Source organism: Cyprinus carpio, chromosome A1 (assembly GCF_018340385.1).
Source record: "Cyprinus carpio isolate SPL01 chromosome A1, ASM1834038v1, whole genome shotgun sequence".
NCBI lineage: Eukaryota > Metazoa > Chordata > Actinopteri > Cypriniformes > Cyprinidae > Cyprinus > Cyprinus carpio.
In genome coordinates, this window is record NC_056572.1 from 2,969,497 (window position 1) to 2,995,324 (window position 25,828).

Genomic DNA, 25,828 nt, shown 5'->3' on the forward strand with positions numbered 1-25,828 from the left:
GCATCTCTCAAGATTGTTGAGCCACAGAGTTTAATGATGTGGTTTGAAAAATGTCATCCGTTTTGGTTTCGTTTGGAGAATGTTTAATCTAAACCAGATTTTGTTCGGTTTCAGGCAGAAGGAGAATAGTTAAGATAATAAATTAAGCAGATGTTGTGAAGGTTTGGTCTTTAGATCCTCTGGACTCTGTAAGAGTAGATGAACTCTCACTCAGAACAGATCAACTTTCACAGCTTAGTTCTGCTTTAGTCTGTCTTTCATGTTCATGCCTGTCTCAACGAGACAGCAACAGGATATTAACCCTTAAAGACCTAAAACATTTTGCACGTGTACTTTTCTTTCTTTCAGACCTATTCTAACAGTCAGCATCAAGCACCATATATCTTTATAAAACAGAAGAACTAGAACAAGAGAGAAGTCCCAATTTTCCTTTTGTTTTCTCTAAGAATGAATGAATTTGCAAGAATTTTAAGAACAATGCAAGCAACAGTTGGGTGTTTTTTACTTTCTATTTAAACTGACTTGGAACTACCTGTGCATTACACGGTTTTATTGCATACCTGCCAGCCAATCAGAATCAAGAATAAAGACAGACCATGGTATAAATATATATGTGACCCTGGAGCACAAAAGCAGTCTTAAGTCTCTGGGGTATATTTGTAGCAACAGACAACATTGTATGGGTCAAAATTATCGATTTTTTTTTTATGTCAAAAATCATTAGGATATTAAGTAAAGATCATGTTCCATGAAGATATTTTGTAAATTTCCTACCGTAAATATATCAAGACTTAATTTTTGATTAGTCTGATGGCAGATGGCGTATTCTGATGACGACTTTCATACCTTTTCTGGACCTTGTCACTGTTATTTATTTGGCAGTCTATGGGACAGTCACAGGCCTCCCGGTTTTCATCAAAAATATCTTAAATTGTGTACTGAAGACAAACAAAGCTTTTACGGGTTTGGAACGACATGGGGGTAAGTGATTAATGACAAAATTTTCATTTTGGGGTGGAGTATCCCTTTAACCCCACCCCAGACCTCACTAATTTTCAAACACTGGCTACGGCCATGAATATGACAACCGAAGGTGGATTTACTAAAAGAAGAAGACTATAGTGCCTTGAACGCGCGCACACCTCAATCTACCACACACCGCCGAATAGACGCACAGAGAACTTGAAGCGCAGATAGTGTGACTGCAGTGAGGAGATTCCCGCGAGGAAAGTGCTTAGAGAAGTTTGTGAGTACAGCCAAGTTGAAGAAGACGGTTTTAGGATTTGAAAACATTCACAAACCAGTTCCGTGAATCAAACCCATCACTTAAACTTACTAGACATTAAGCTATGGAGGAATGTGAGCTGAGCAACAGTCCTAGACATGAAGAACAGGTCAAACTGAAGAAAGATAAGAATAATGTGGAGCAAACACGTACGGATCTGGGTCCTTGTGTATGCGGTTATGACTGCTGTGTTTGTTTCCAAACCTGTGATTGTCCTGGATGTGATTTTTCTGGATGTGATTTTTCTGCATGCTGTGATTGTTCTGAATTTTGTGGGCTTGTGTGTTCTGTATTCTGTGATTGTTTTCCATCCTGCTGTGTGGGATCCATTTGGGAATGTTTTTGTCAGGCAAGTAACAATTAGTTACACTTTAACATTAACTAAAAAAAACTTAAAAAAAAAACATTCCCTAACAAAGGGCTGTTTTCTGAATTGCTCTCACGATTGAAAAACTTTAATCATCCAGGTTTATTACTATAAAATCGCAATGTGTCAAACAAGCTTTCATTTGGATTAAGTCACAAGAGATGTAACTAATATACAGATATTATAATGTTAATAATGCATCTTTCAGATACTTTTGGATCCAGGGACTTGGATGAATTTCTAGTGACGCCACAGAAGTCAGAAGAAAACATCCGATACAAAGCCAACAAACAAACATTGGGAAGTCTTCATGAAATATCATAATGGAATGATTTTTAAACTTCACAAAGATGTTGTTGTTATCTGTACATTTACAAAAATACAACTGTAAAATACACTAAAACAAATCCAACAAAAGTTGAACTTCTTCTGCAGTAATGTCTGATTGTAGCTTTAAATACAAACTGTCTCGAGAGTGAAGAGAAACTAAAATGCACCAGCATAAAAACAAGTCTCTCAAGATTGTTGAGCCACAGAGTTTAATGATGTGGTTTGAAAAATGTCATCCGTTTTGGTTTCGTTTGGAGAATGTTTAATCTAAACCAGATTTCTTTTGGTTTGAGGCAGAAGGAGAATAGTTAAGTTAAGATAATAAATTAAGCTGAGGTTGTGAAGGTTTGGTCACATTAGACTCTTCACTTCCATTCGTGAGGTCCTCTGGACTCTGTAAGAGTAGATGAACTCACTGAACTTTCACAGCTTAGTTCTGCTTTAGTCTGTCTTTCAAATGATCAGGTTTCAAATTATCTACTCCTTACTTTGGACTCCGGTAAATCTGCTATTTTAATGCTACTTGATCTTAGTTCTGCATTTGATTCAATTGATCATGCTACCCTTCTTAATCGTCTAAGGGATAAAGTTGGCATTAGGGGCACGGCACTGGATTGGTTCTCATCATACGTCTCCGATAGATCAGTTAAGGTGATGATTGGACACCCATCCTCTCCTTCTGCACCGCTCACTAATGGGGAACCTCAGGGCTCCCTCCTGGGGCCTATCTTATTTTGTTTGTATATGCTCCCCTTGGGTTCGAGCATGAGGAAATATAATATTTCATATCATTGTTATGCTGAGGATACTCAGATCTACATTCCTCTTAGTTCTGATCACTCTTATTCTGACCTTTTTAACTGCTTTGAAGATATTAAAAGCTGGACTGGCAGAAACTTTCTACAACTAAATGAGTGCAAAACTGAGATTGTTGTCTTTGGACCCCCGGGTGCTATCAATATTAATCTAGATTCTGTCATCAAACATTCATCCTTTTGCTAAAAAAAAGTGCTGTGGTGAAGAGCTGCTTTTTTCAACTAAGGCAAATAGCCAAATTAAAATCTACGCTCTCGTTTAAGGATTTAGAGATAGTTATTCATGCCTTCATCACTTCCAGACTTGATTACTGCAATGCACTTTATACGGGTCTCAAGCGTTCATCGCTGAATCTCTTGCAGTTGGTCCAGAACACAGTCGTGAGGTTGCTGACTGGTACTAATGATGGGACTTCTCCTGTCCTAGCATCTCTTCATTGGTTACCAGTGCAGCATAGGATCCATTTTAAGACTTTATTATTTGTGTATAAAGCATTAAATGATCTAGCCCCATCATACTTCTCAGCAATCCTCTCGCTCTCTCAGATCCTCTGATAAACTCTTCTTGCATATACCTCGCTCTCGCTTTAAATTTAAGGGGGATCGGGTTTTTTCTGTAGCCGGTCCTAGACGTTGGAACAGCATACCTCTAGATATTAGATCTGCGCCTTCCCTTCCTGTTTTTAAATCCCGCCTGAAGACTTATCTGTGTTTCTTGGCATTTGGATGAAATGTATGTTTATGTATCTTAATGTGTTTTTGTATTGATTGTGTTTGGAGTCATTTCTTTTTATTCTCTTAATCTCTATATTTACTTCATTTGTATATGTACAGCACTTTGGCATACAGTACACTAGCTGTTTTTAAATGTGCTATATAAATAAACTGACCTTGACCTTTCCTCTTCATGAGACATCAACAGGATATTAACCCTTAAAGACCTAAAACATTTTGCACGTGTACTTTTCTTTCTTTCAGACCTATTCTAGCAGTCAGCATCAAGCACCATATATCTTTATAAACAAGAGAACTAGAACAAGAGAAAGTCCCAATTTTCCTTTTGTTTTCTCTAAGAATGAATGAATTTGCAAGAATTTTAAGAACAATGCAAGCAACAGTTGGGTGTTTTTTACTTATCTTTATAAACAAGAGAACTAAGTTTGGATTTTTTTCTTAAGCGTTTTCTTTAGTGCTTAATTATATTTTTAATCAATTGGCATGTAAGGGATAATGCATGGCTAGATGTGCATTAAACGATTTTAATACACAAAGTGGAAGTAAAGAACCACCTGATGTGAAGCATTAAAATAGCTTAATGCACAGCTAGCCGTGCATTATCCTGCTTATATCATGACCATTTACCAGCACTGACAAGTTAAAGCCAGTAATGACGTTTGCAGAATTTACCCCCTCGTTGCTGCAGAATATAATGCAGTGATCCAGTATCTAAGCTATTTTATAAAAGTCACGGGGCAGCGCTGACACGTTTCTGCATGTGTACAATAATATCCAAACTCTATGTGTGCATCTATAACGAATAAAGAACAGAGATTAAACTGACTTGGAACTACCTGTGCATTACACGGTTTTAATGCATACCTGCCAGCCAATCAGAATCAAGAATTATGACAGACCATGGTGTAAATATATATGTGAGACCCTGCAGCACAAAAGCAGTCATAAGCAGCACAGGTATATTTGTAGCAATAGACAATGATACATTGTATGGGTCAAAATTAATTATCCAATTCTCTTTTATGCCAAAAATCATTAGGATATTAAGTAAAGATCATGTTCCATGAAGATATTTTGTAAATTTCCTACCGTAAATATATCAAAACTTAATTATTGATTAGTAATATGCATTTCTAAGAACTTCATTTGAACAACTTTAAAGGTGATTTTCTCAATATTTAGATTTTTTTGCTCCCTCAGATTCCAGATTTTCAAATAGTTGTATCTCAGACAAATATTGTCCTCCTAACAAACCATACATCAGTGGAGAGATTATTTATTCAGATTATGTATTCTTAAATTTACATTCAAGGCTTGTTTTGTGCTCCAGGGTCGTATCTATTCAATATATATCCAAATGCATGAAAAATTGAGACTGATGACACTTACTGACAAAAAACAAACAAACAAAAAACCAAAGAGTTTAATCATGTTTTCTAATCTAATTATATAATCACAACCCACTGACAGCTTTTTTTTTTTAATGTTTCATCCAGTTCCTGTTGTTTTGTCTTCTATATAAAATGTAGTATTTTGTACAGTATTTCATACTGTTCCAGCAGTCTTTAATGAAAGCAACGCATTTCAAATGAATTGGACTGAAAAATGAAAAGCCTCTGAAATTCTTCACAAAAGCCGATCAGATCAGAAGTCAAAGTTAAATGAGGTACGGTAGTCTCGTTCCCATCTCTGGTCTCGCTCTTCTTTCCTCTTAAGCTCTTTAGCGCTGAGCGTCGCTCCTTTCTCCTGCCTCAGCCTTTTCTCTTTATGGATGTGTTGCACTGCTTGAGGATCTCTGGGCTGGAAGTGTGTGACTTTGGGCTGCGGGGTCTCTCCGTATCCCAGGCCCGCCTGATCTCTCTTTAGTATCGTGCTGACGGGGTTTGTGCGGCCCGAGTGGGCGGGGCCCAGACCAGAGGAGGGGTTCCAGCCCAAGCGGAGCATCATTTTATAGCTGGTGCTGGAGGAGGGCAGGCAGTATTGAGGCGTGGCCGGGGGGCGGAGCTTACTGAACTGATGCAGCGTGGACCTGGAGTGTGTTTCAGTGCTGTCTGTGTAACGCACGGCACACACATCACACCACTGAGAAGCAGCACTGTGGAAACACACACACACACACACACACACACACACCGTCATTCTCAGATCTCTTCAAATTACACTTATTACACAAAACAGAACTTTTAATATTCCTATCTGACAGGATGCTCTACCTGGAAAAATACACTCACTCAGATCCAAAGCACTTGCAATACTGAGAGTGGGTTATAATGACGTAAATAATGTTCAGTTTCTTTCACAGGCCGATGGTTTTGGACATCTGGACACCAAGTGAGGCGTAAACACTAACCTCTCCGCATGGTTTGCAGTAGGTGTGTTTGGCGTGTCAGAGATCACAAACTGCTCCAGTTCTCTCACTACATCCTGGTGCCCAGCCTGCAGGGCCAGATCCCGAGCATCTCTGCCCTGAGAGAGGACCAGAAAGAAAACAGGATGGAGATACAAAAGAAAGGAAACGACATGCTTTTACAGGAACAGTGTTTCTATAGAAACAGACTGTGTGCCTCGGTGACTGGAACGCTTTCCATGAGGCATATATCAGTGTGACTAATTATTTTAGTTTAAAGATATACGACTCGTTTAAAGGAACTGTTATGAATAACAAATACTTCACTGCCCTTGTGTTATATGTTATCATTCTCTCTTTTTGACATCCGTTCAGTGGCACAGACAGGGTTAGTATCGTAAGACAAAACTGATACAAAAATATTACTGCCAATGAAAATAAAGCTGAAATAACAAGAAATGTTAGAGTTGAGGCACTAAAATTATTAATTGGATATAAATAAAAACTAAAACCGAAATTATACTAAAACTGAAATGAGCATATATATATATATATATATATAAAACGAATGCCAAAAGCACATGCCAAAACTATAACAAATATATAAGCACAAAACAGACAAAAACGTTTTATATTATTATTATTTAATACACCTTATTATTCATATCCAATATCTTTTCATACATTATCATCTCCTCAGAATGCACTGTGGAGGCTTGCCTTCTCCAGAATGTTGTTATTGGTTTTTGTTATTTGTTTATAAGTTTTATTTATAAATATTATTCATATTTATTAATCATCTTTGTTAATTTGCACAGGTCTTTTAGTGAAGATTATGCGTGAAACTGGTCATGAGGGTCGAAACTGAGATTTATGCATCATCTGGAATCTGAATAAATAATCTCTCCATTGATGTGTGGTTTGTTAGGAGGACAATATTTGTCTGAGATACAACTATTTGAAAATCTGGAATCTGAGGGAGCAAAAAAATCTAAATATTGAGAAAATCATTTTTAAAGTTGTTCAAATGAAGTTCTTAGCAATGCATATTACTAATCAAAAATTAAGTTTTGATATATTTACGGTTGGAATTTTACAAAATATCTTCATGGGACATGATCTTTACTTAATATCCTAATGATTTTTTGCATAAAAGAAAAATCTATAATTTTAACCGATACAATGTATTTTTGTCTATTGCTACAAATATACCCCAGAGACTTAAGACTGCTCTTGTGCTGCAGGGACACATATTTTGCATCTTTACTATATATTTGGTTTCTTAAAAACTCCTTCTATTGTCTGAATTACTTCTGTATTTCTTGTATAAGCTTAACACATGCACATTTTTTATACCTTTAGAAAATTGGACAGAAGTGTTATTTGTCTTATTAGTAATAGCGCACACAAGCGCAGTGGTTTTGCTGCAAAGCGAGTAAGTTCAGTCCGCAGGAATGAATGGTGGAGGTAAGTTACGATGGGAACATCTACTCTGCTCTCATATAGAGGAGGATTACGCACCTGTCTGTCCACCACTCCCACCCAAGCAGCTCCGTGACGCAGCAGCAAGCGAACGGCCTCCGTCTGTCCTGCTTTACTCGCACACATCACCGCCGTCCAGAAGAAATCATCGCGGAAGTTGACGTCACAGCCTCGGCGCAGGAGCTCCTTCAGGGCCTGAGTGTCTCCCTCCTGAGCGCATCGCAGGAGTCTGTGTCCGTCTCGCTCGGAGCTGCTGACCGCTTCGGCACGAGCAGCTTCTCTTCTTCTGCGTTTGGCTCCTCGTGTCAAAATAAGATAATGCGTGTAAATACATGCACACAAAACATTTATTTGTTGACTCATTCTTTGGAACATAATTGAAACAGATACACCTGTAGCCAAATCTCAAACAATTCAGTCTCGATTTCATTAATCAGAGTAACAAAACAGTTATAATGAAGTTACAAGAGCAATGCCTCGGTTTAAGATTTTATTTCCTCATCCTCCCACGCTGCCAAAATGAAAATAAAAGTACAATTAATTTCAGACCCTAGGCCTGTCATGATGTTTTGTTTTTTGCAGCTGTGCTTTTAAGACGTGTGTAAAATGTTTGTCACAGTTAGGAAAAATATAAACCCTGGCAACACATCTGTATCTGCTTTCATCTGTGGATTGTTGTTGATTTTTAAAGCGAGACACCACAAGCAAAACATTTTTCTCATGCATCTGGAAACTTTTTTGGGTTATATTTCAAATATAACACACATCAAATGTTCATTTTCAATTTGTAAGATTTGTTACATTTTATTCCTGAAAAAAAAAAAATGTGAATTGTTTATTTTATTTATTTACTTTTAATTGTTTTGGCTGTTGAGCCTGACTTTATCCAATGTTCGGATTTTTGTTCTAAAAATGTATGCATATTTAATTAGATAATGGGTCATTTGCATGTTTAAATGTAGCATTTCAGAAAACTTGTGATACAAAAGGATTTATGCATTTTTAAATGAATTATTACACACAATTCCTTGATGACTGCAGTGGCACAGCAGCATAAACACAGATCAAAGGACATAGAAAACCCCCAAAACATGCCTAGATACTAACATTTATTTTAATATTATAGTTATTTTTTACGATTTATATATTTTTAATGCATTTTTTAATATATTTTTAATGCATTTTTTTATATATATTTTAATTCATTTTTTTATATATTTTAATGCATTTTTTAATATATTTCTAATGCATTTTTTTATATATTTTTAATGCATTTTTGATATATATTTTAATGCATTTTTTTATATATTTCTAATGCATTTTTTTTATATATTTTTAATGCATTTTTGATATATATTTTAATGCATTTTTTATATATATTTTAATGCTTTTTTTTTTTTTTTACATATTTTTAATGCATTTTTTATACATTTCTAATGCATTTTTTATATATTTTTAAACATGATCTTATTTATACATTTATTTAAAAGTGGACTGTTTGGATCATGTATTTCTTTATTTTATTTGCTCTTGCAGCGGTGTGCTCTCTCTCTCTCTCTACCTGCTCCTCGTCTCGCTCTTCTCGCTGCTGCTTCTCCTTCTCTTGGCTTCCCCCCGTCGGTCTCTCGCAGCAGGTTTTGGTAGAAGTCTCTGGCCTCCTGTCCGGTAATTGTCTGTCTGTCTTCTCTCTTTCTCTCTATCCAGCGCTTCTCCTCTTCTTTGGCTCTGGTAAAGTAGACTGGGTTGTTCATCTTTAACTCAATCTCTGCTAAAGAAGAGAAATCTGAGAGATCCTGCAGCAGCCGCTCATGACCACGAGACTAAAACCAAGAGAAGGAACAAACACACGCTTTAAAATACTGACGGATCTCATTTCCAGAACCCAGTGTTAGCTTTAGCATCTCACAAACCAGACGTACACTAGATAAAAACAGCCTTATACGATATGTGTAATTGTATCAGATTAGTCTGAACGGAACATAATATGAGATACTTTCAATTCGTATTGGATTTACGAGCGATACCTGCGAGAGTGGAGCCAGAAAAATAAAAAAAGACGCGACGGAGAAAATAAAACAGACGTAAACGCCGTCTTCTTCTTCTGATGATGATGTCTTTAGGAGAACATGCTCTACTGCTGCCACCCAGCGGCCAACCGCGCGAGGTCCCAAGGTTCCATTAGTTAATGTCAGCTAAATAAAGCAAACAATTATTTTAAAGTGCAAAAATATTAAGCAGTATTACTATTTACAGTGTTTTGGACCTGGTTAGATTAAGAGAATTTTTTCCAAAACATTAAAATATTTCACTGACCCCAAACTTTTGTTAGTTAATAAAACAGATTCACGTTATTTCTTGTGGATGTATTTTCAAAACAGAACTACACTTTAACAATTTGCAAAGAGGCTCATTTTTGCTTTTCCTTTGGGATCAAGGTCTTAAACGAGTCTCTAAGAATAAGAATAACTCTCTCTATAATAACAAACGAGTAAATAAACACACACAGGAACGTGAATATGAGCAATATGAATTTTTATTGAATTTTAGTGTCAAATGCTGGAACTGCTGCTTGACAAAAATATGTTTTTGCTTTGAAAAAGTGTCCCATAAACAAACATAGAAAGAGTGAGCGCATGTACAAAAGCCCTCTGGGTTAAATTAGTCCCTTCCTTCCTGTATACTATAATCAAACTATAATCAAGAGTGTAACGAGGGAGATTAGCTGAAATGTTTCCCACTTCAAAAACGGCACACGTATGTGTCTATTAACTGTTCATTCAGCTGCACGCACACAATTTAACCAGTATTCCCAGTCCAGATAAACAACAGTGCACCATCAAACAGGTATCTGCTGTGAAAACGGGAGATCGTAGTCTCAGTTTATGGTTTTCTGAGAGGCGACGATGCTCTCTCCTCCATTCTTTGGCTCCAGAAACAGATCAGAAGTAGAATTTCTTGTCATTATTAGGTATAAAGCACCGAGAAGCGAACCGTAAAAGAGTCTGTGTGTACTTAACCAAGCAGAATCTGTAAATGTGTGATGTTTCAATATGCAATAAAAAGACAAATTTAAAGATAAACATGCAATAAAAATGAAAACAAATAGACTTGACCCCATCAAATGTTGTATTTCGGCCCAAGCACTTCATTTGAATAGCACAGTTTATTTAATACCTTCCTTTAAGCCCTCATATTTTATGCATTACATTGCAAAAAAAACAACAACAAAAAAAAAAAAGTCTTGAGAGAGCACCGTGAACACTAACAAGTGAACATCAACCAAAAACAACTGAAGCTGAAAACATAAAGCAGTGTTAATCCCTCAACCCAAACTGTGTTTCATGGCCATCGGAAGCTGCTGATTTCTTTCCTTCGCCACAGCGCTCACGCTGCATGCATACATTCACAAACAAACACAAAACAGAGGAGAGAGCGGCATCTCTCGGTTGTTGCACTTCTGTTTTCTCGGAGGATGAGAGATGAAGACGGTCAGAACTGACTCCTGATCCTTCTAGCTCTTCACGAGCCCTCCGTCGCCTTCACTCACAAAGCGCTTGCGCCCCCTGTTGGCCACAAGAGTACATCTGTTACACTAGTGCTTACAGGACTTACCCATCAAAGTGCACATCCTCTAGTCTGCACGTTCTCTGACCTGGTTGGACAGGAGTCTCTCAGCTGCTTCGTGATGACCTGCTCCTGGAAACAGAGGTCCACAAAGGTTTCCATGATGGAGTGTGCATGAGGCACATCCAGACTGATCTCCGGCAGCTCGTCGTAAACACGCTGGAAGCCCTGTGTACAACACGCAAACCCTTCAAACCTCTGGGCTTCTTTGGTCACTTCTGACAAAACTTAGTGACTTTTATTTATAAAAAAAAAAAAAAAAAAAAAACGTTTGTGGCCCTCGAAATAGGAAATGAATGGAAATGAAAAAAAAAAAAAAAAAAACTACAAAAAAAAGGTCCTCACCATAGAAAATGAATGGAAATGAAAAAAAAAAATAAACTACAAAAAAAAAAAAAAAAAAAAAAATCACATTTGTGGTCCTTGCCATAAGAAATGAATGGAAATAAAAAAAATACAAAAAAAAACAAAAAAAACTACAAAAAAAAAAAAAAAACACACATTTGTGGTCCTCACCATAGGAAATGTACAGAAGAGGATTAGGGCCAAGCAATAATAAAAAAATAAAACCATCTCGAGATTAAATTCATTATATTGCGAGATTAAACTCGTTAAATTTCGAGAAAAAAAGTCGAAATACAGTCTTGAGAATAAACTCATTACATTTCGAGAATAAAGTCGTGCTTGGCCCTAATCCTCTTCCGTACCTCGCCATAGGAAATGAAAAAAAAAAAATTGCATGTACATTCTACAAATCAGCCATGATGAACAAAAAAGGTGCACAGCTAGTCTCTATTTTTACCCTGAAGAACTGCGTCAATTTAAAAATAATTCTAAAAAAAAAAAAAAGCCATTTTCAAAGGGGATATTGATTCATAATTATTGCATAAATATTACTTGGTAGCACTACATTCTCTCAAAATACAAAATGAAACAGAAAACATATTATTGAACAAAAATTCATTACATTGATTTTCCTAAGAAGAAGAAGAACAAAAAAAGTTACATTTCAAAGCTTCAAGGTATCAAATGTGACCCAAAAATGCAGGGGTTCAGAGGGTTAACAATTCAAGGAAAATGTATTCATTCATTATTTTATGATTTAACACCATGTCAGCAGCGATAGCTATATTCATTTCAAAACCATTCAATCAAAAATCCTGTTTACAATAATTTAACCATTTTGTCACTCATATTGTACCGCAGCTATTTCATATTAATCTGGTTAAATTACGCACCGAATGATGCTGGATTCAATGAGTCAGTTATGAGGAGATAGCTTTAAAAACCAGGACCATTAATAATATGGGAAATTAAGAAAGAATGAATAAATCAAAGATTCTCCCTCACTACAAACACCAAAACTCCATCCAACAAAAAACCAATCGATCAAATCAAGTCCCTGTCCTAGATTTCATCGTTTCTGATGCTATGCTTACTCTCACCACTGATGAAAGATCTGCCTCTACTTACATCACAACTACAGAATCACCAAAGTACACGAAGAAGAGCGAGTACAAACCCTGTTCATCTGGTCCAGAGTGATGAGGCCAGTCTGCCAGAAGACTTGAGCAGTTTGACCATCATCTGTACGCGGATGTCACCCCCGTGGACTCCAGCACCATGACCACAAGGCCTGCAACCCACCACAGAGAGGAAAGTCATTGTGGGACAACCAACAACACCGCATTCATGTACATTCTACAAATCAGCCATGATTTACAAACAAAGTGCACGGCTAGTCTCTATTTTTACCCTGAAGAACTGCGTCCATTTAAAAATCATTCTTAAAAAAAAAAAGCTATTTTAAAAGGGATATTGTTCATAATTATTGCATAAATATTACTTGGTAGCACTACATTCTCTCAAAATACAAAATGAAACAGAAAACATATTATTGAACAAAAATTCATTACATTGATTTTCCTAAGAAGAACAAAAAAAGTTACATTTCAAAGCTTCAAGGATCAAATGTGACCCAAAAATGCAGGGGGTTCAGAGGGTTAACAATTCAAGGAAAATGTATTCATTCATTATTTTATGATTTAACACCATGTCAGCAGCGATAGCTATATTCATTTCAAAACCATTCAATCAAAATCCTTGTTTACAATAATTTAACCATTTTGTCACTCATATTGCTACCCAGCTATTTCATATTTAATCTGGTTAAATTACGCACCGAATGATGCGGGATTCAATTAGTCAGTTATGAGGAGATAGCTTTAAAACCAGACCATTAATAATATGGGAAATTAAGAAAAGAATGAATAAATCAAAGATTCTCCCTCACTACAAAACAAAACTCCATCCAACCAAAAACCAATCGATCAAATCAAGTCCCTGTCCTAGATTTCATCGTTTCTGATGCTATGCTTTACTCTCACCACTGATGAAAGATCTGCCTCTACTTACATCACAACTACAGAATCACCAAAGTACACGAAGAAGAGCGAGTACAAACCCTGTTCATCTGGTCCAGAGTGATGAGGCCAGTCTGCCAGAAGACCTTGAGCAGTTTGACCATCATCTGTAACGCTGTGTCCCCCGTGGACTCCAGCACCATGACCACAGCCTGCACCCACCACAGAGAGAAAGTCAACAACACAAGCGCTTCACAGAACACAGGGCTACAATCACTACTGCTTTGCATTAAAACAACACATTTATTTCTTGGTTATACACATTTGACAGTAAAGCAGAGCTCGAGTTGGGAAGCCTATGAAATTTATTAACAGTAACACATGCAAAAATCTAATTTTTTTATATTTTACTGTTATTAAATGTACAGTTATTCTTCTATAGTGTTATACTGAACCGACCGAGAACATAAGGAGCGCTCTGCACGTCATCTGTGATTCTGTCCCAAATTAAAGAAACATTTGTGTTCTCTTACTTCATATGCAAAAAAAATAAAATAGTGCAAAACTTTGACAAAATTTGATTTCTTGATGATTTGATATTTTATAATAGTGGTCCTACATGTCTTTTTTTACTTTAAACAAGTGTTTGTTTACCACAAAGTATATTTTGTTATAATAACATTTATTTTAGAGCTTTACAGTGCTGGAGATTGTTGAGAGTCACTGAAAAGCGTTTGAATTTCTCTCTCAGAAGTCGTACAGACCCTGAAATGAATGATGTAATAACATTCGACTCTTTCTGGCACGACTCCACGGTTCTAGTTAGTGTAACTGCTTCTGGTTTTCTACGTCAGTGCTGATTGATCAGTTTATGAGAGAGAACTCGAGCGCTTCACACCTCGTAGACCAGCTCGTGATGGAAGTGTGGCACTTCTAGATCTCGCAGACAGTGCTCCGCCTCGGAGAGCTCACCTGACACCAGGTACTCCTTCAGCAGCAGGTTCATCTGGGAAACAAGCACAGCGTCACATGTGGGTCAGAAATCACTGTAGCAACCCGTTTCTGGACCGGAAGTCTTGCATTTGAAACTTTGCATGCTCCAAACACTCAGTCGTCATTCAAATGAATGATAAAGTCCTGAATGCATAAACATTTAGTGCAGCAGTGCTGATGGAGAGACCGGCGTACCTCTTTGATGAGATGTTTGACAGGCCTCTGGCCTCCACCAACTCCCCACACATTATCAAGCCGCATGATCTCTCTCTTCATGGAGAGCAGAACTGATGCTCGGTCCAGCGCAGCTCTGACCGTCAGGAGCGAACACAACACAAACACATCAGCAGCAAGCATACGGAAACAAAACTGAACTGCAAATTCATTTCAGGAGCCAGTGTAGGGTGCACCGATTCATCACTTCAATTCTAGCCTTTTTCATGTTTTAACTTCTGAAAAACCAACATGCATCGTGAAATGCTACTTTTACAAATCCAGGCCAAATTCTGCCACTTTCTGTGGAAACGTCCAGATGTGACTCTCGTAATGTAATGCACGAGACGGCTGGCGAACAGCACATCAAGCTCACCTGGCATGATCACAGTCTACTTTGCCTTTGTAGCAGTCGAGGAAGCTCATGGGTATGGCGTGGTCAGCAATGGCTCGTGCAATGAACTGACCGAGCATCTGAGGAGAGGTGATATGGAGAATGCATTTGATGTAAGGGATGATGCACGGCTTGCTGCACGCTGAATGATTTTAATGCACGATGTGGAGACAAAGAACCACCCGAGGTGAAGTGAGTGCATTAAAATCATTTAATCCACAGCTAGCCGTGCATTATCACACTTATACCATGCTCATTTGAATTAAAGAACTCTCTTCTGCTCACCAAGCCTGCATTTATTTGATCAGAAATGCAGTAAAAGCAGTGATATTGTGAAATATTTTTATTTTTTAAATTAACTGTTTTCTGTGTGAATCTCTGTTAAAGTGTAATTTATTTCTGTGATGTGCAGCTGTATTTTCAGCATCATTACTCCAGTCTTCAGTGTCACATGATCTTCAGAAATCATTCTAATATGATGATTTACTGCTTGAGAAACATTTCTGATTATTATTATTAATATTTAAAACAGTTAAGTATATTTTTTCAGGATTCTTTGATGAATAGAAAGATCCAAAGATCAGCATTTATCAGAAATAAAAAGCTTTTTTTAATACTTGTATTTAGCTTTAAAGGATGCTTTAAATTCAAAAGTGATGATAAAGACATTTATAATGTTACAAAAATATATACACATGCTGTTCTTCAGAACTTTCTATTCAAAGAAACCTGAAAAAAACCTATCCCGCTGTTTTCAACATAATAATAATAATAATAATAAATGTTGAGCAGCAAATCATCATATTAGAATGATTTCTGAAGATCATGTGACACTGAAGACTGCTGAAAATACAGCTGCACATCACAGAAATAAATTACACTTTAACAGAGATTCACACAGAAAACAGTTAATTTAAATAGTAAAAATATTTCACAATATCACTGCTTTTACTGCATTTCTGATCAAATAAATGCAGGCTTGGTGAGCAGAAGAGACTTTTTTTTAAAAATATTACAAATCAATTTAAAAGAAAGAGACAGAAAGCATTTATTTTCAGTGCTCTTTTGTGTTCCACAGTCACGAGGGCCGAGTGTTGAGTCGGAGATATCTCTGCTGTACCTGTGGAGCCTCCGGTGTGTCCAGGATCAGGTCGGGCAGCTCTTTGAGCATTTTGTCGAATGCACGAGACATGTCGCTCTCCGAGAGCACCTTTCCAGACAGGTCCGAGAGCAGACGGGACGTGAGCTCCCTGTGGCTGGCCTTGCCTTCCAGAGACAGAGACACAGCCCGAGACGAGAACTCAAACTTGTGATGGCCCAGGTTCAGCTCTTTGAGCAGCATCTACCAGACCAGAGAGGAAAAACTGATCAGTTCACAAAAATAACAGAAAACTGAATTCTCCTTTTAAATATATTAACTTGCATGTCGTTACTTTTATCCCCAATATCTACCTGATAAAACAGAGATGGGCATAACTACAAAATGTAATAATAAAAAAAGTCTTTTTTTATTCAGTTGTGGAAACTTAGGCTTCCTCATTTATCCGAGCTGAACCCTGGATCTTAAAGGTGGTGTAGTGAACTTGATGTAGATGTGTTTCTGGTTGAGAAGCTCTATTCGCTGATCAGCTGCGGCTCACCTGCACCTCTTTAGTGTCTCCGTGCTCAAAGTACTCCTGCACAATGGGGTGGATGGTCTTCTCGAGCTCCCTCTCGTCCAGCTCTGGCACTACTGTGGCATACACCGTGTCTCCCTGATCAACAAACAAGAGAAATGCCTTTACTGTACATGACAAGTACATACCAAGTGATAAAATGAATTTATGTTTTGCATCTGTGCACCGAGTAACATCACTGCAGTATTCAAACAGCAGCTCAAATCTAACACTGACTCTCTGAAAAAGGCCAGTGCACTCAAAAATAAAAACCCTGTCATTATTTACTCACCCTCGTGACACTGCAAACATCAAACCTCAGTCACGGTGACATGATGCAGGAATATATTAGTGACATGTCACTGTATTTGATTTGGGAGTTGTAAACATGAGCTCTTTATATACACATGCACGTGCATTTATATAACTTTTATGCTTTGATTTCCTGATTTAATTAGATTTCATAGAGAACTGTTGCAAACACTGTGACACTATTCATTTATAACCCACAGTAAGCTAAATCCTCATTCGAGGCCGTGTATCCCATCATGCATCATGTTCTGGAAATAAACCAAGAGAGTATTTGCTGATAACTCACGAGATGACGCGGAAACATTTGCAGTACCAAGTTAAATAATAATAGTTGGATATTTGTGGAAGCTTTTATTTCTGCCACTGAATAAAAAAAAAAAGGTAATCGCGACTTTTTATCTCACAATTCTTTTTTTATTTTCTTGCAATTGTGAGTTTACATCTCGCAGTTCTGACTTTTTTTCTCAGAAATGCGTGACAGAAACTCGTAACTGCAAGAAAAAAGTCATTTATGGGAATATGGGAAAAAAGTTGCAAGTTTAAGAAGACAATCCCTCAGAACTAGACTTGAGAGAAAAAAGTTAGAATTGTGAGTGAAAAAAGTAGAATTGAGGGAAAAAGTAGAATTGTTAGAAAAAAGTAGAATTGTGAAAAAAGTAGAATTGTGAGGAAAAAAGTCAGAATTGTGAAAAAAGTCAAAACTGTGAGAAAAAAGTAGAATTGTGAGAAAAAAGTAGAATTGTGAGGAAAAAAGCAGAATTGATTAAAAAAGTCAGAATTGTGAGAAAAAAGTAGAATTGAGAGAAAAAGTAGAATTGTGAGAAAAAAGTAGAATTGTGAGGAAAAAGTAGAATTGAGGTGAAAAGTAGAATTGAGGAAAAAAGTAGAATTGTGAGAAAAAAGTAGAATTGTGAGGAAAAAGTTGAATTGTGAGAAAAAAGTAGAATTGAGGAAAAAAGTAGAATTGTGAGAAAAAGTAGAATTGTTAGAAAAAAGTAGAATTGGGGGAAAAGGTAGAATTGTGAGATAAAAGTGGAATTGCGAGAAAAAAGTTAGAATTGTGAGAAAAAAGTAGAATTGAGAGAAAAAGTAGAATTGTGAGAAAAAAGTAGAATTGTGAGTAAAAATTAGAATTGAGGAAAAAAGTAGAATTGTTAGAAAAAAGTAGATTTGTTAGAAAAAAGTAGAATTGTGAGTAAAAAGTGAGAATTGCGAGAAAAAAGTCAGAATTGTGAGGAAAAAGTAGAATTGAGGAAAAAAGTAGAATTGTGAGAAAAAGTAGAATTGTTAGAAAAAAGTAGAATTGGGGGAAAAGGTAGAATTGTGAGATAAAAGTGGAATTGCGAGAAAAAAGTTAGAATTGTGAGAAAAAAGTAGAATTGAGGAAAAAAAGAGAATTGTTAGAAAAAAGAACAATTGTTAGAAAAAAGTAGAATTGCCAGAAAAAAATTAGAATTGTGAGTAAAAATTAGAATTGAGGAAAAAAGTAGGTTTGTTTGTTAGAAGTAGGTAGGTTTGTTAGAAAGTAGTATTGTTGTTAAAGTGTGAGGTTTGTGAGTAAAAAGTGAGAATTGCGAGAAAAAAGTCAGAATTGTGTTATCTCAATTGGGGGGGGTTAGAAATCATTGGGGGGGGGGGGGGGATTCAGAACTGTGAAATAAAAAGTCACAATTATCTTTGTTTATTTTTATTCAGTGTTGGAAACGGGCTTCTGTGGATATTACATGTAATTTGGTAGTAAAAGAAATTGTTGCACATTTTACTGGTGTAAAGAGGAGCTGTCCCTTCGAGTGATGAAAGCTATACTTGAAGACTTGGGCTGAACACAGGAGATACGTCCTGCATGTAGACGAGTGCATCTACACTAGCCTCCGCAGTGTGCTCTTACTTGTGCAGATTCATCATAGTTAGGGTCATCAGCGTCGAGCTCCTCCACCTCGTACACCATCCCCGCTGCCCCCCACACACCTTTACCTCCCGCTCCACCTGCTCACAACAACAACCAGTGAACAAACGTCAAGCCCTACAACAGAAGAGGGGACTGTTACATCCGCCACTGTCTTGCATCCATTAAAGAAAGAGTACAATCGCATCAGATTAAGCATTTATTTAACACGGATATATAGGAAAACATTGTTAGGATGATTCTGCAGCAAAACGAACTACATCATGATGATCATCACGTCACACAAATAACTGGAGGTACTGTATAAAACACACATCTCACCTTTTTTGGGCAGTCCTCTGCCTTTTCCGGTCCGTGACTTTCGGTCATTTACAGCAGCTTTGGCCTTAGGGCTGTGTGGATCGGTAGACGGCTCTCCTGACACCGAGTCCGAGAGCGATTCTCGGGTGGAATCACGGGACGATGACTTACGCAGGCGCCGCTTAGCCTTCGCTTTCAACCGGGCCTCGTGCAGGGCCTTTTCCTGAGGGGTCCAGTTCCCGTTGACCTCCAGCTCATTCAGATCCTCGCTGTCGTCCTCGTCCTGCTTCTGCTCGAACGAGAACACACCTGCGCCAGACACAGAGCCAACAGAGTCTTTCCTGCACACCTGCTCAGCTTCACATGTGAGAAACCTTGAAAAACAGTCTTCTAGTTCTCAGCCCTAAAAGCATGCAACCATCTAAATTCAAGATATTCAAGCTTTTTCACTCCCCCTTTGAGTCTTTTCAAACCCGTCTAATGGATCACAAAAGAAGAATATTCATGCACTTAATGTGGCAGTGTGTCCCAATATATTTCAATACTCATCATAAGAAAATCCTATATTTTCTGGGAATATAAGTCAGGGTTTTAAACATATGAAATGTGCTTCACTTTCTATTCCAAACGATGCAATTAACATCAAGCACTCGCAAGACACAGCTTTGGTATAATAGCATTTAAATAATACAAAAAAAAGTGATCCAAGTCACTTTCAGATCAAACATGATCTCAGAAGATAATCAGAAGTATGAGCTGAGGTCCATCCAACAATACATAAACCACACTCCACTCGGTTTTAAAGGGACAGACTCTGAAATAAACATGCTTATAGGTCTGTAACGACGTTACGGTGTAAACCCCACCGGTTTTACCTCCGCGTTCACTGGATTACACAAAAGCATGAGCAAATAAAGAGATGCAGGGGGCAGCAGCACAGAGGAGGCAGAAAAGCTGACGCTGTGTATTTCGATGCCTTGCTGGTGCTCCTGCCAATCCTGGCCACATATGGCAGTGTGGGAGACACGTTCACAGGAGACAGGAGGCGTAGGAGCGGCCTTCGTGGTAATAAACACTAGCTACGGTCAGTACTTACTACAGAGTGCCAGGAACAGCAACACAAAACAGACGCAGCAGGGCCAAACCAAAACACAGTGCGTCCAGTAAACACTTTCAGATATTGATCAGACCTCTGAAGCTCTGAATTACATTAGAAGGAAAAAAACATTTCTTTTTGTTTTGAGTACTAAGTGAGTGGGAGAACGGGGGTGTGGTAGGTGTGTTTAACCAGCGGTTTAACCGTCAATAACAAAGAACATTTGCCTTGATAAAAGGAAAAAGTCTTATCTGTTTCTGTCAACTATTGCAGGCATCTGGAGCTGTACATTAGACCCGCTTTACAACACACACACAGTCTGTACTAGTGCCTTGCTGCTCTATGCATTACACTACGATCCAATTAAAAATACAGGGATCCACAGTTAGGCAGATATTCTTATATCATCTCATTTGTCTACTGCATGCTACACAGAAAAACACTTTCAACATACGTAATATAAAATGCATGTGGTGGAGATAAACAAACTGAACAAATTAAAACCTCAGCAATCAGAAGAAAGTTATAAAGTAGATATCAAAAAGCAATTACTAAGTAATAATTCCTTTATTGTGCATGAGCTATATTAAGTTTTTTTCATGCAAGTAATAAATTAATATCTTCTCTAAATTTATACAAAAAGTACATGTGTGTTAAGCAAGCGTGCAACTATTTTTTTCCTCCAGAACTCCACGCGGTGACACCTGATCTGTTACTACTATTATTACTATTGCTATTATTACTACTACGAGAGGTATCGTTTTACGTTTATGAGACTACACAAGTGACACAATTGCATTTACTGTTTGCTGCAAATATGCAGGGGAAAAAACAGCTAGATGATGGGCAAAAAACTGATAATACGACAAAAGTTTAAAAACATCTCGTGACAAAATACCAAAACTGGTTAAAGATTTCTGAAACTTTCCACATTTTAATTTTTACACAATTACTTTTAGTTCTCGATTATTTGGATAAATATTTTCCAACATAATGATACTAATAATGAAAACAGACATAATCAAGTCGTCGGTTACATGATTCACATACTAAAGTCAGATAGTCATCAGATAAGAGAAACTCACTGAAGCAAAGTTCTGTGTGCAATCTAAAACTCCAGACAGGTCAATAAACAGTCAATAACAGCATTTTCATGGACTTTGCGTGTGAGATTCTTGTGCAGAGCAGCCAAAATAAGCAAATTCAGATCTGAAATCAAATCTCTTTATCAGGCATGCTCGAGAGGTTCAGATCATTTCTTTCTATAAGGACCTTTTCAGTCCAAATCTGCTCCATTGATTTGTGGAGTTCCCCAAGGTTCAGTTCTTGGTCCAATCCTGTTTTTACATGTCTACAGAATATTATTTCTTTCTTTTATATATATATATATATATATATATATATATATATATATATATATATATATATTTATATATATATATATGTGCATGCATCTAATATTGTTAAAGCCCGAAGCTGATATATCACTGGTTTCTGTGTTTTATATGCATGCACTTATTTTTCATTATCCCTGATGAAAATAATATGTTTGTATATATGTGTGTGTGTTTGTGTTGGGGGGTATAGCACTGATCTGGACCTCTGCACTCATGCATTTCTGAAAGACAATCACAAGGAACGTCTAAAAAAAACCACTCGTACTTAAACTCACGTGGCAAGAAAAAAACCTAACATCCGGGTATCTCAGAAAGGGGGCGTAGTGTTAAATATAGTTCCGCAACAAAGACGCTTTATTATTTTATGTTATACTAGATCAAATATAAAAACATGTGATTAGAAAATAAATATATTTAATGACACGACCAGTCATTGAATATTGCTTTGCTCACAAACCCAGTTTTGCAGCACTAAACACGTTGGTTCCTATGTTTTGGCTCCAAGATGTAGAGTTCACATTACGAACGAGTTAATTTGTGTAAAATCTAAGAAAAAACTGTATTTGACCGCTTTATTTGTAAAGAAAAGGAAGAAAAAACAAGCTACTACGAAAAAAAAAAAGTTTTGCTTTAAAGAGTCGCAGTGTCTTTATGAGCTCAAATTAACATCCACTGAATCCTGGATTTAATGCAGTAATGCAGTGCTCATGTTTATTCGAGTTTACACACATATGCGATAAACAACCCTGTCTGCCAGAGCACATGGTGCAGCGCGACTGCAGCTCGAGGCCGTGTCCACTGCTAAAGCGACACGGTAAAAGACCAGCTATGTTTTCATTATCCAGATGCACGCTGAATGCATTAATGCACAGTTTTTATTTTAATGTTCGTACCATCGTTTTGAGGGCCAGTGGTCCATGCTTCAATCTCAGTCGCCATTACTCGCTTGTTTACCGTCCTCCTAAAGCCTGCAGATCACGGAAACAAGTACCGTTAGTAACCTCATCACAATCAAACGTGCAAAATCATGAGCTTTACATTACCAACACTAATCAGTAGAAGTCATTTGACCGTGTTAATGTTCATTTTAGTCATAAATGCATTGAGCTTAGCCTCACCTTAAACCGAAGGCTCGCTTGTCACTTTAAATCTAACAGTGAGGCTGCTGGTAATGTAAACAGTCCTTGAGAAAAATAAGAAGATCTGTCAAAAATATCTTCTTTGATTATTAAAGATCTACAAAAATATGATTTGCATTGGCAGTGCACGTTGCAGGAAAGGAGCAATAACACGGACAGTGTTTTTAACTTCAGACAGCTCATAGCACGTCTCATGCATATTCATGAGCTGGGCTTGTCTGTCGTCCAGTAAGAACGTGGACTGTTCGGCAGAGGACGAATGAGCGAGGCGTATGCCTCATGAATATTAATTACGTTACGTGACTGTGCCGACGCTTTCAGCGTCGCAAAATTAATATTCATGAGAGAAGCTCTCTCCGTGATGTTGGATTGGTAGTTTGGCAATCTGAACTGGGATTGGTGGATGAAGGGGCGGGATTAAAACAGTTTGTCCAATCACACAGCAAAGACGAACTAGGAGGAGTTTGACGAGTTTGTTGCTTTGGTAAACACGTTTCAATTTCCGCGTTCTGAGAATACCAATGTGTGCTATATTAAATTACTTACTTAAATAGCTTAAAACTTGAAATATTAGGCCATAATGTGATTTAGTCTGCATTATTTTAAATACCTTCAATTCAACTTGTGCTTTATTTTCATGACAGTTGTTACAATGTATTGCCAAGGCATATAGTGTTTACATCTAGAACAGATATATATATAAACATTTACATTACATGTACATTTAGTCATTTAGCAGACGCTTTTATCCAAAGCGACTTACAAATGAGGACAAAGGAAGCATTCAAAAACAACAAAAGAGCAATGATATATAAGTGTTATAACAAGTCTCAGTTAACCTAAACGCAGTACACGTAGCAAGGGCTTTTAAAAGTAATATAATAAATAAAAAGAAAACAGATAGAATAGAAAAAGAATAGAGCAAGCTAGTGTTAAAGGTCTTTTTTTTTTAATTGTATAATAAATGAAAAGAAAATAGATAGAATACAAAAAGATTAGAAAGGTAGTTAGGTTTTTTTTTTTTTAAATAGAATTAGAATAGTGAGTGCAAAAGTTAGAGGGTCAAATAAAGATGGAAGAGATGTGTTTTAAGCCGATTCTTGAAACATGCATGTATATACATTTAATAAGCAACAAATCAACATTTTAGTATTCTATGAACAATTTCAAATTGAATGTGGCGTGTGTGTGCGTGCGTGCGTGCATGTGTATGTGCGTGTGCGCGTGTGTGTGTGCGTGCGTGTGTGTGTGCGTACGTGTATGTGTGTGTGCGTGCGTGTGTGTGTGTGTGTGTGCGCGCGCGTGTGTGTGTGTGGTGTGTGTGTGTGTGTGCGTGCGTGTGTGTGCTGTGTGTGTGTGGTGTGTGTGTGTGTGTGCGTGCGTGCGTGCGTGTGTGTGTGTGTGTGTGTGTGCAAAGTAAATACTGTTGAATACAAGAAAGGGAAACCGTCTAGTCATAATTAGGTTTGAGTTCAGTCTGTCACTCTTCTAGAGCTGTGTTATTATATCATTGTATTATTACATTGTGTTTAACTTCTGCCTTCTACTGAATACAGAGCCTTTAAATTCCCCTGTGCGCCACCAGGCGTCGCTGTCAATCATAATAAAAGTGTTCCAGCAGAGCTTCTCTCCTGATTCCTGCAGATTTCACAAAATACAAATCTGGTACAATATTATGCTTTCATTTTGTTTATAACATAACTGATATCATTTTTTCTAAATCAGCTTGACATTAAGTCTTTGAATCATTTATTATGAATTATTATTATGATGAATTATTTCCAGAACAACTTTTTGTAGTTGCACTATTGGTATCAGTTATAACATTTGATTATAATTCAGTAGTCCAACAAATTAAATATCTCTCTTTTTAAATGACTACAGTATGATAAGCAATTGGTCCAATTTTGAAGCAGAGACGTTTTCATTAAGCATGTATGTTTTTACTTGTTTGAAAAATTAAAAGCAAGGAGATGAAGCTGCATTATCATAAGGTTGTGTGTAATTTTCCTTCGCATTCAATAGAAGTAGAAACTTCATGAAGTTTGGTCAATGGCATAATGTTTTTTTTTTTTTTTTTTTTTTTGTTTTTTTTTTTGCTTACATTTTTCAGAATTAAGTAAATTAATATTTTGCAAGTAGTAGGACTGTGTGTGCAGAATAATGCCATATTTTGCTTTTCTGTATGATAAATCATACTGCTGCGAAACTCTAATCAAAGTCAAGTTCAGCTTTATTTATTAAACACTTTTAACAACACCGGACATTTCAAAGTGCTGCACAATAAAGAGAAACACAGTAAGTACAGAATTAAAAGACTAATAGATTAATGGAACCTAATAGATTAAGCCATCAGTCTCTTAACTGTTACATTATTGATACATTGTTTAATTCTGCATCAACTGTAACGGTTAATATAATGATATGTTTTTCCCTGATTGCTGAACATAATAACATGAGTCAACCAATGATGTGTTTGTGTGAGAGGCCATTTTTAAACATTTCTCTTTTAAATAACTTGCATGTTGTAAATCTTAGTTTGCATCGTTTCTGTATAATACACTTGGAGGAAGTTGAAACCTTTGATTGGCCTGGTTTCTGCAGAAATCAGTCACAGAAACAGAATCTTAAAGTCATAGCAACAGAAATACCACGCACACAATGAAGTGTTTTGATGTCTTTACTGAACACACTGCAGTGTAAACATTCAGTGCATGGTGGAAAAAGTAGGCCAATGACTTCTCCAAAAGTTAAACGGAATTAAAGGTCAGCTAAACTGAAAGTGTTAGGCCGAGCCTCTCGCGCTGTACAACACATTTTGAGTTCGCTGTTCACGAGAAGCATTATGTGAACCACAGAAGAGTTCTCAGAACACCTGAGATAAGAACGGTTTATTTGCATGAAAGCTTACACTGGTAAAAGCCTTGATGCTCATCAGTCCACGGTAAGACTAATCGTCTAAAAATAGAGAAAGTTGAGTGCTGCTGCTGCTCTTTCGTGAGTGGGCGTCCTGCAAAGATGACTGCAAGAGCATAGTGCAGAAAAGACTTGCAGAAATCTCTGGAACACGCTGAT

The 25,828-nt window shown here is 37.1% G+C and overlaps 2 protein-coding genes across 5 annotated transcripts; both read right to left on the reverse strand.

Annotated features, from left to right (window-relative positions):
* Window positions 1-4,937: 4,937 nt before the first annotated feature.
* gpank1 (G patch domain and ankyrin repeats 1) lies at window positions 4,938-9,528 on the reverse strand. 4 transcript variants are annotated; one of them, XM_042766826.1, is made up of 5 exons: window positions 9,386-9,528; window positions 8,923-9,181; window positions 7,401-7,660; window positions 5,883-5,998; window positions 4,938-5,627 (listed from the first exon to the last, which is right to left on the reverse strand). In XM_042766826.1, the coding sequence occupies exons 2-5, from the start codon at window positions 9,110-9,112 to the stop codon at window positions 5,177-5,179; spliced, it is 1,017 nt and encodes a 338-aa protein (XP_042622760.1). In that variant the 5' UTR covers window positions 9,113-9,181; window positions 9,386-9,528; the 3' UTR covers window positions 4,938-5,176. The 4 variants fall into 4 exon arrangements, with proteins under 4 accessions (XP_042622760.1, XP_042622779.1, XP_042622769.1 ...); XM_042766845.1 differs by having other exon boundaries at window positions 8,923-9,126; window positions 9,386-9,520; XM_042766835.1 differs by lacking the exon at window positions 9,386-9,528 and adding an exon at window positions 9,281-9,305.
* A 348-nt stretch (window positions 9,529-9,876) lies between these two features.
* On the reverse strand, window positions 9,877-22,946 carry LOC109071376 (programmed cell death protein 4-like). The gene is made up of 12 exons (XM_042766785.1): window positions 22,733-22,946; window positions 22,508-22,582; window positions 19,143-19,430; window positions 18,804-18,901; window positions 16,589-16,702; window positions 16,069-16,290; window positions 14,931-15,028; window positions 14,537-14,651; window positions 14,247-14,354; window positions 13,450-13,560; window positions 11,014-11,153; window positions 9,877-10,924 (listed from the first exon to the last, which is right to left on the reverse strand). The coding sequence occupies exons 2-12, from the start codon at window positions 22,551-22,553 to the stop codon at window positions 10,873-10,875; spliced, it is 1,392 nt and encodes a 463-aa protein (XP_042622719.1). The 5' UTR covers window positions 22,554-22,582; window positions 22,733-22,946; the 3' UTR covers window positions 9,877-10,872.
* Between the last annotated feature and the right edge of the window lie 2,882 nt (window positions 22,947-25,828).

Excerpts from the sequence above, each read along its gene's own strand:
- gpank1 (XM_042766826.1), bottom strand. The coding sequence starts at position 9,112 with ATGAACAACCCAGTCTACTTTACCAGAGCCAAAGAAGAGGAGAAGCGC. Across the intron at positions 7,661-8,922 it reads AAGAGCGAGACGAGGAGCAG|GAGCCAAACGCAGAAGAAGA; the intron begins GTAGAGAGAGAG and ends TTTTGACACGAG. Across the intron at positions 5,999-7,400 it reads TGGGAGTGGTGGACAGACAG|GGCAGAGATGCTCGGGATCT; the intron begins GTGCGTAATCCT and ends GTCCTCTCTCAG.
- LOC109071376 (XM_042766785.1), bottom strand. The coding sequence starts at position 22,553 with ATGGCGACTGAGATTGAAGCATGGACCACTGGCCCTCAAAACGATG. Across the intron at positions 19,431-22,507 it reads CACTGGCCCTCAAAACGATG|GTGTGTTCTCGTTCGAGCAG; the intron begins GTACGAACATTA and ends TGTCTGGCGCAG. Across the intron at positions 16,291-16,588 it reads GAGACACTAAAGAGGTGCAG|ATGCTGCTCAAAGAGCTGAA; the intron begins GTGAGCCGCAGC and ends CTGGTCTGGTAG.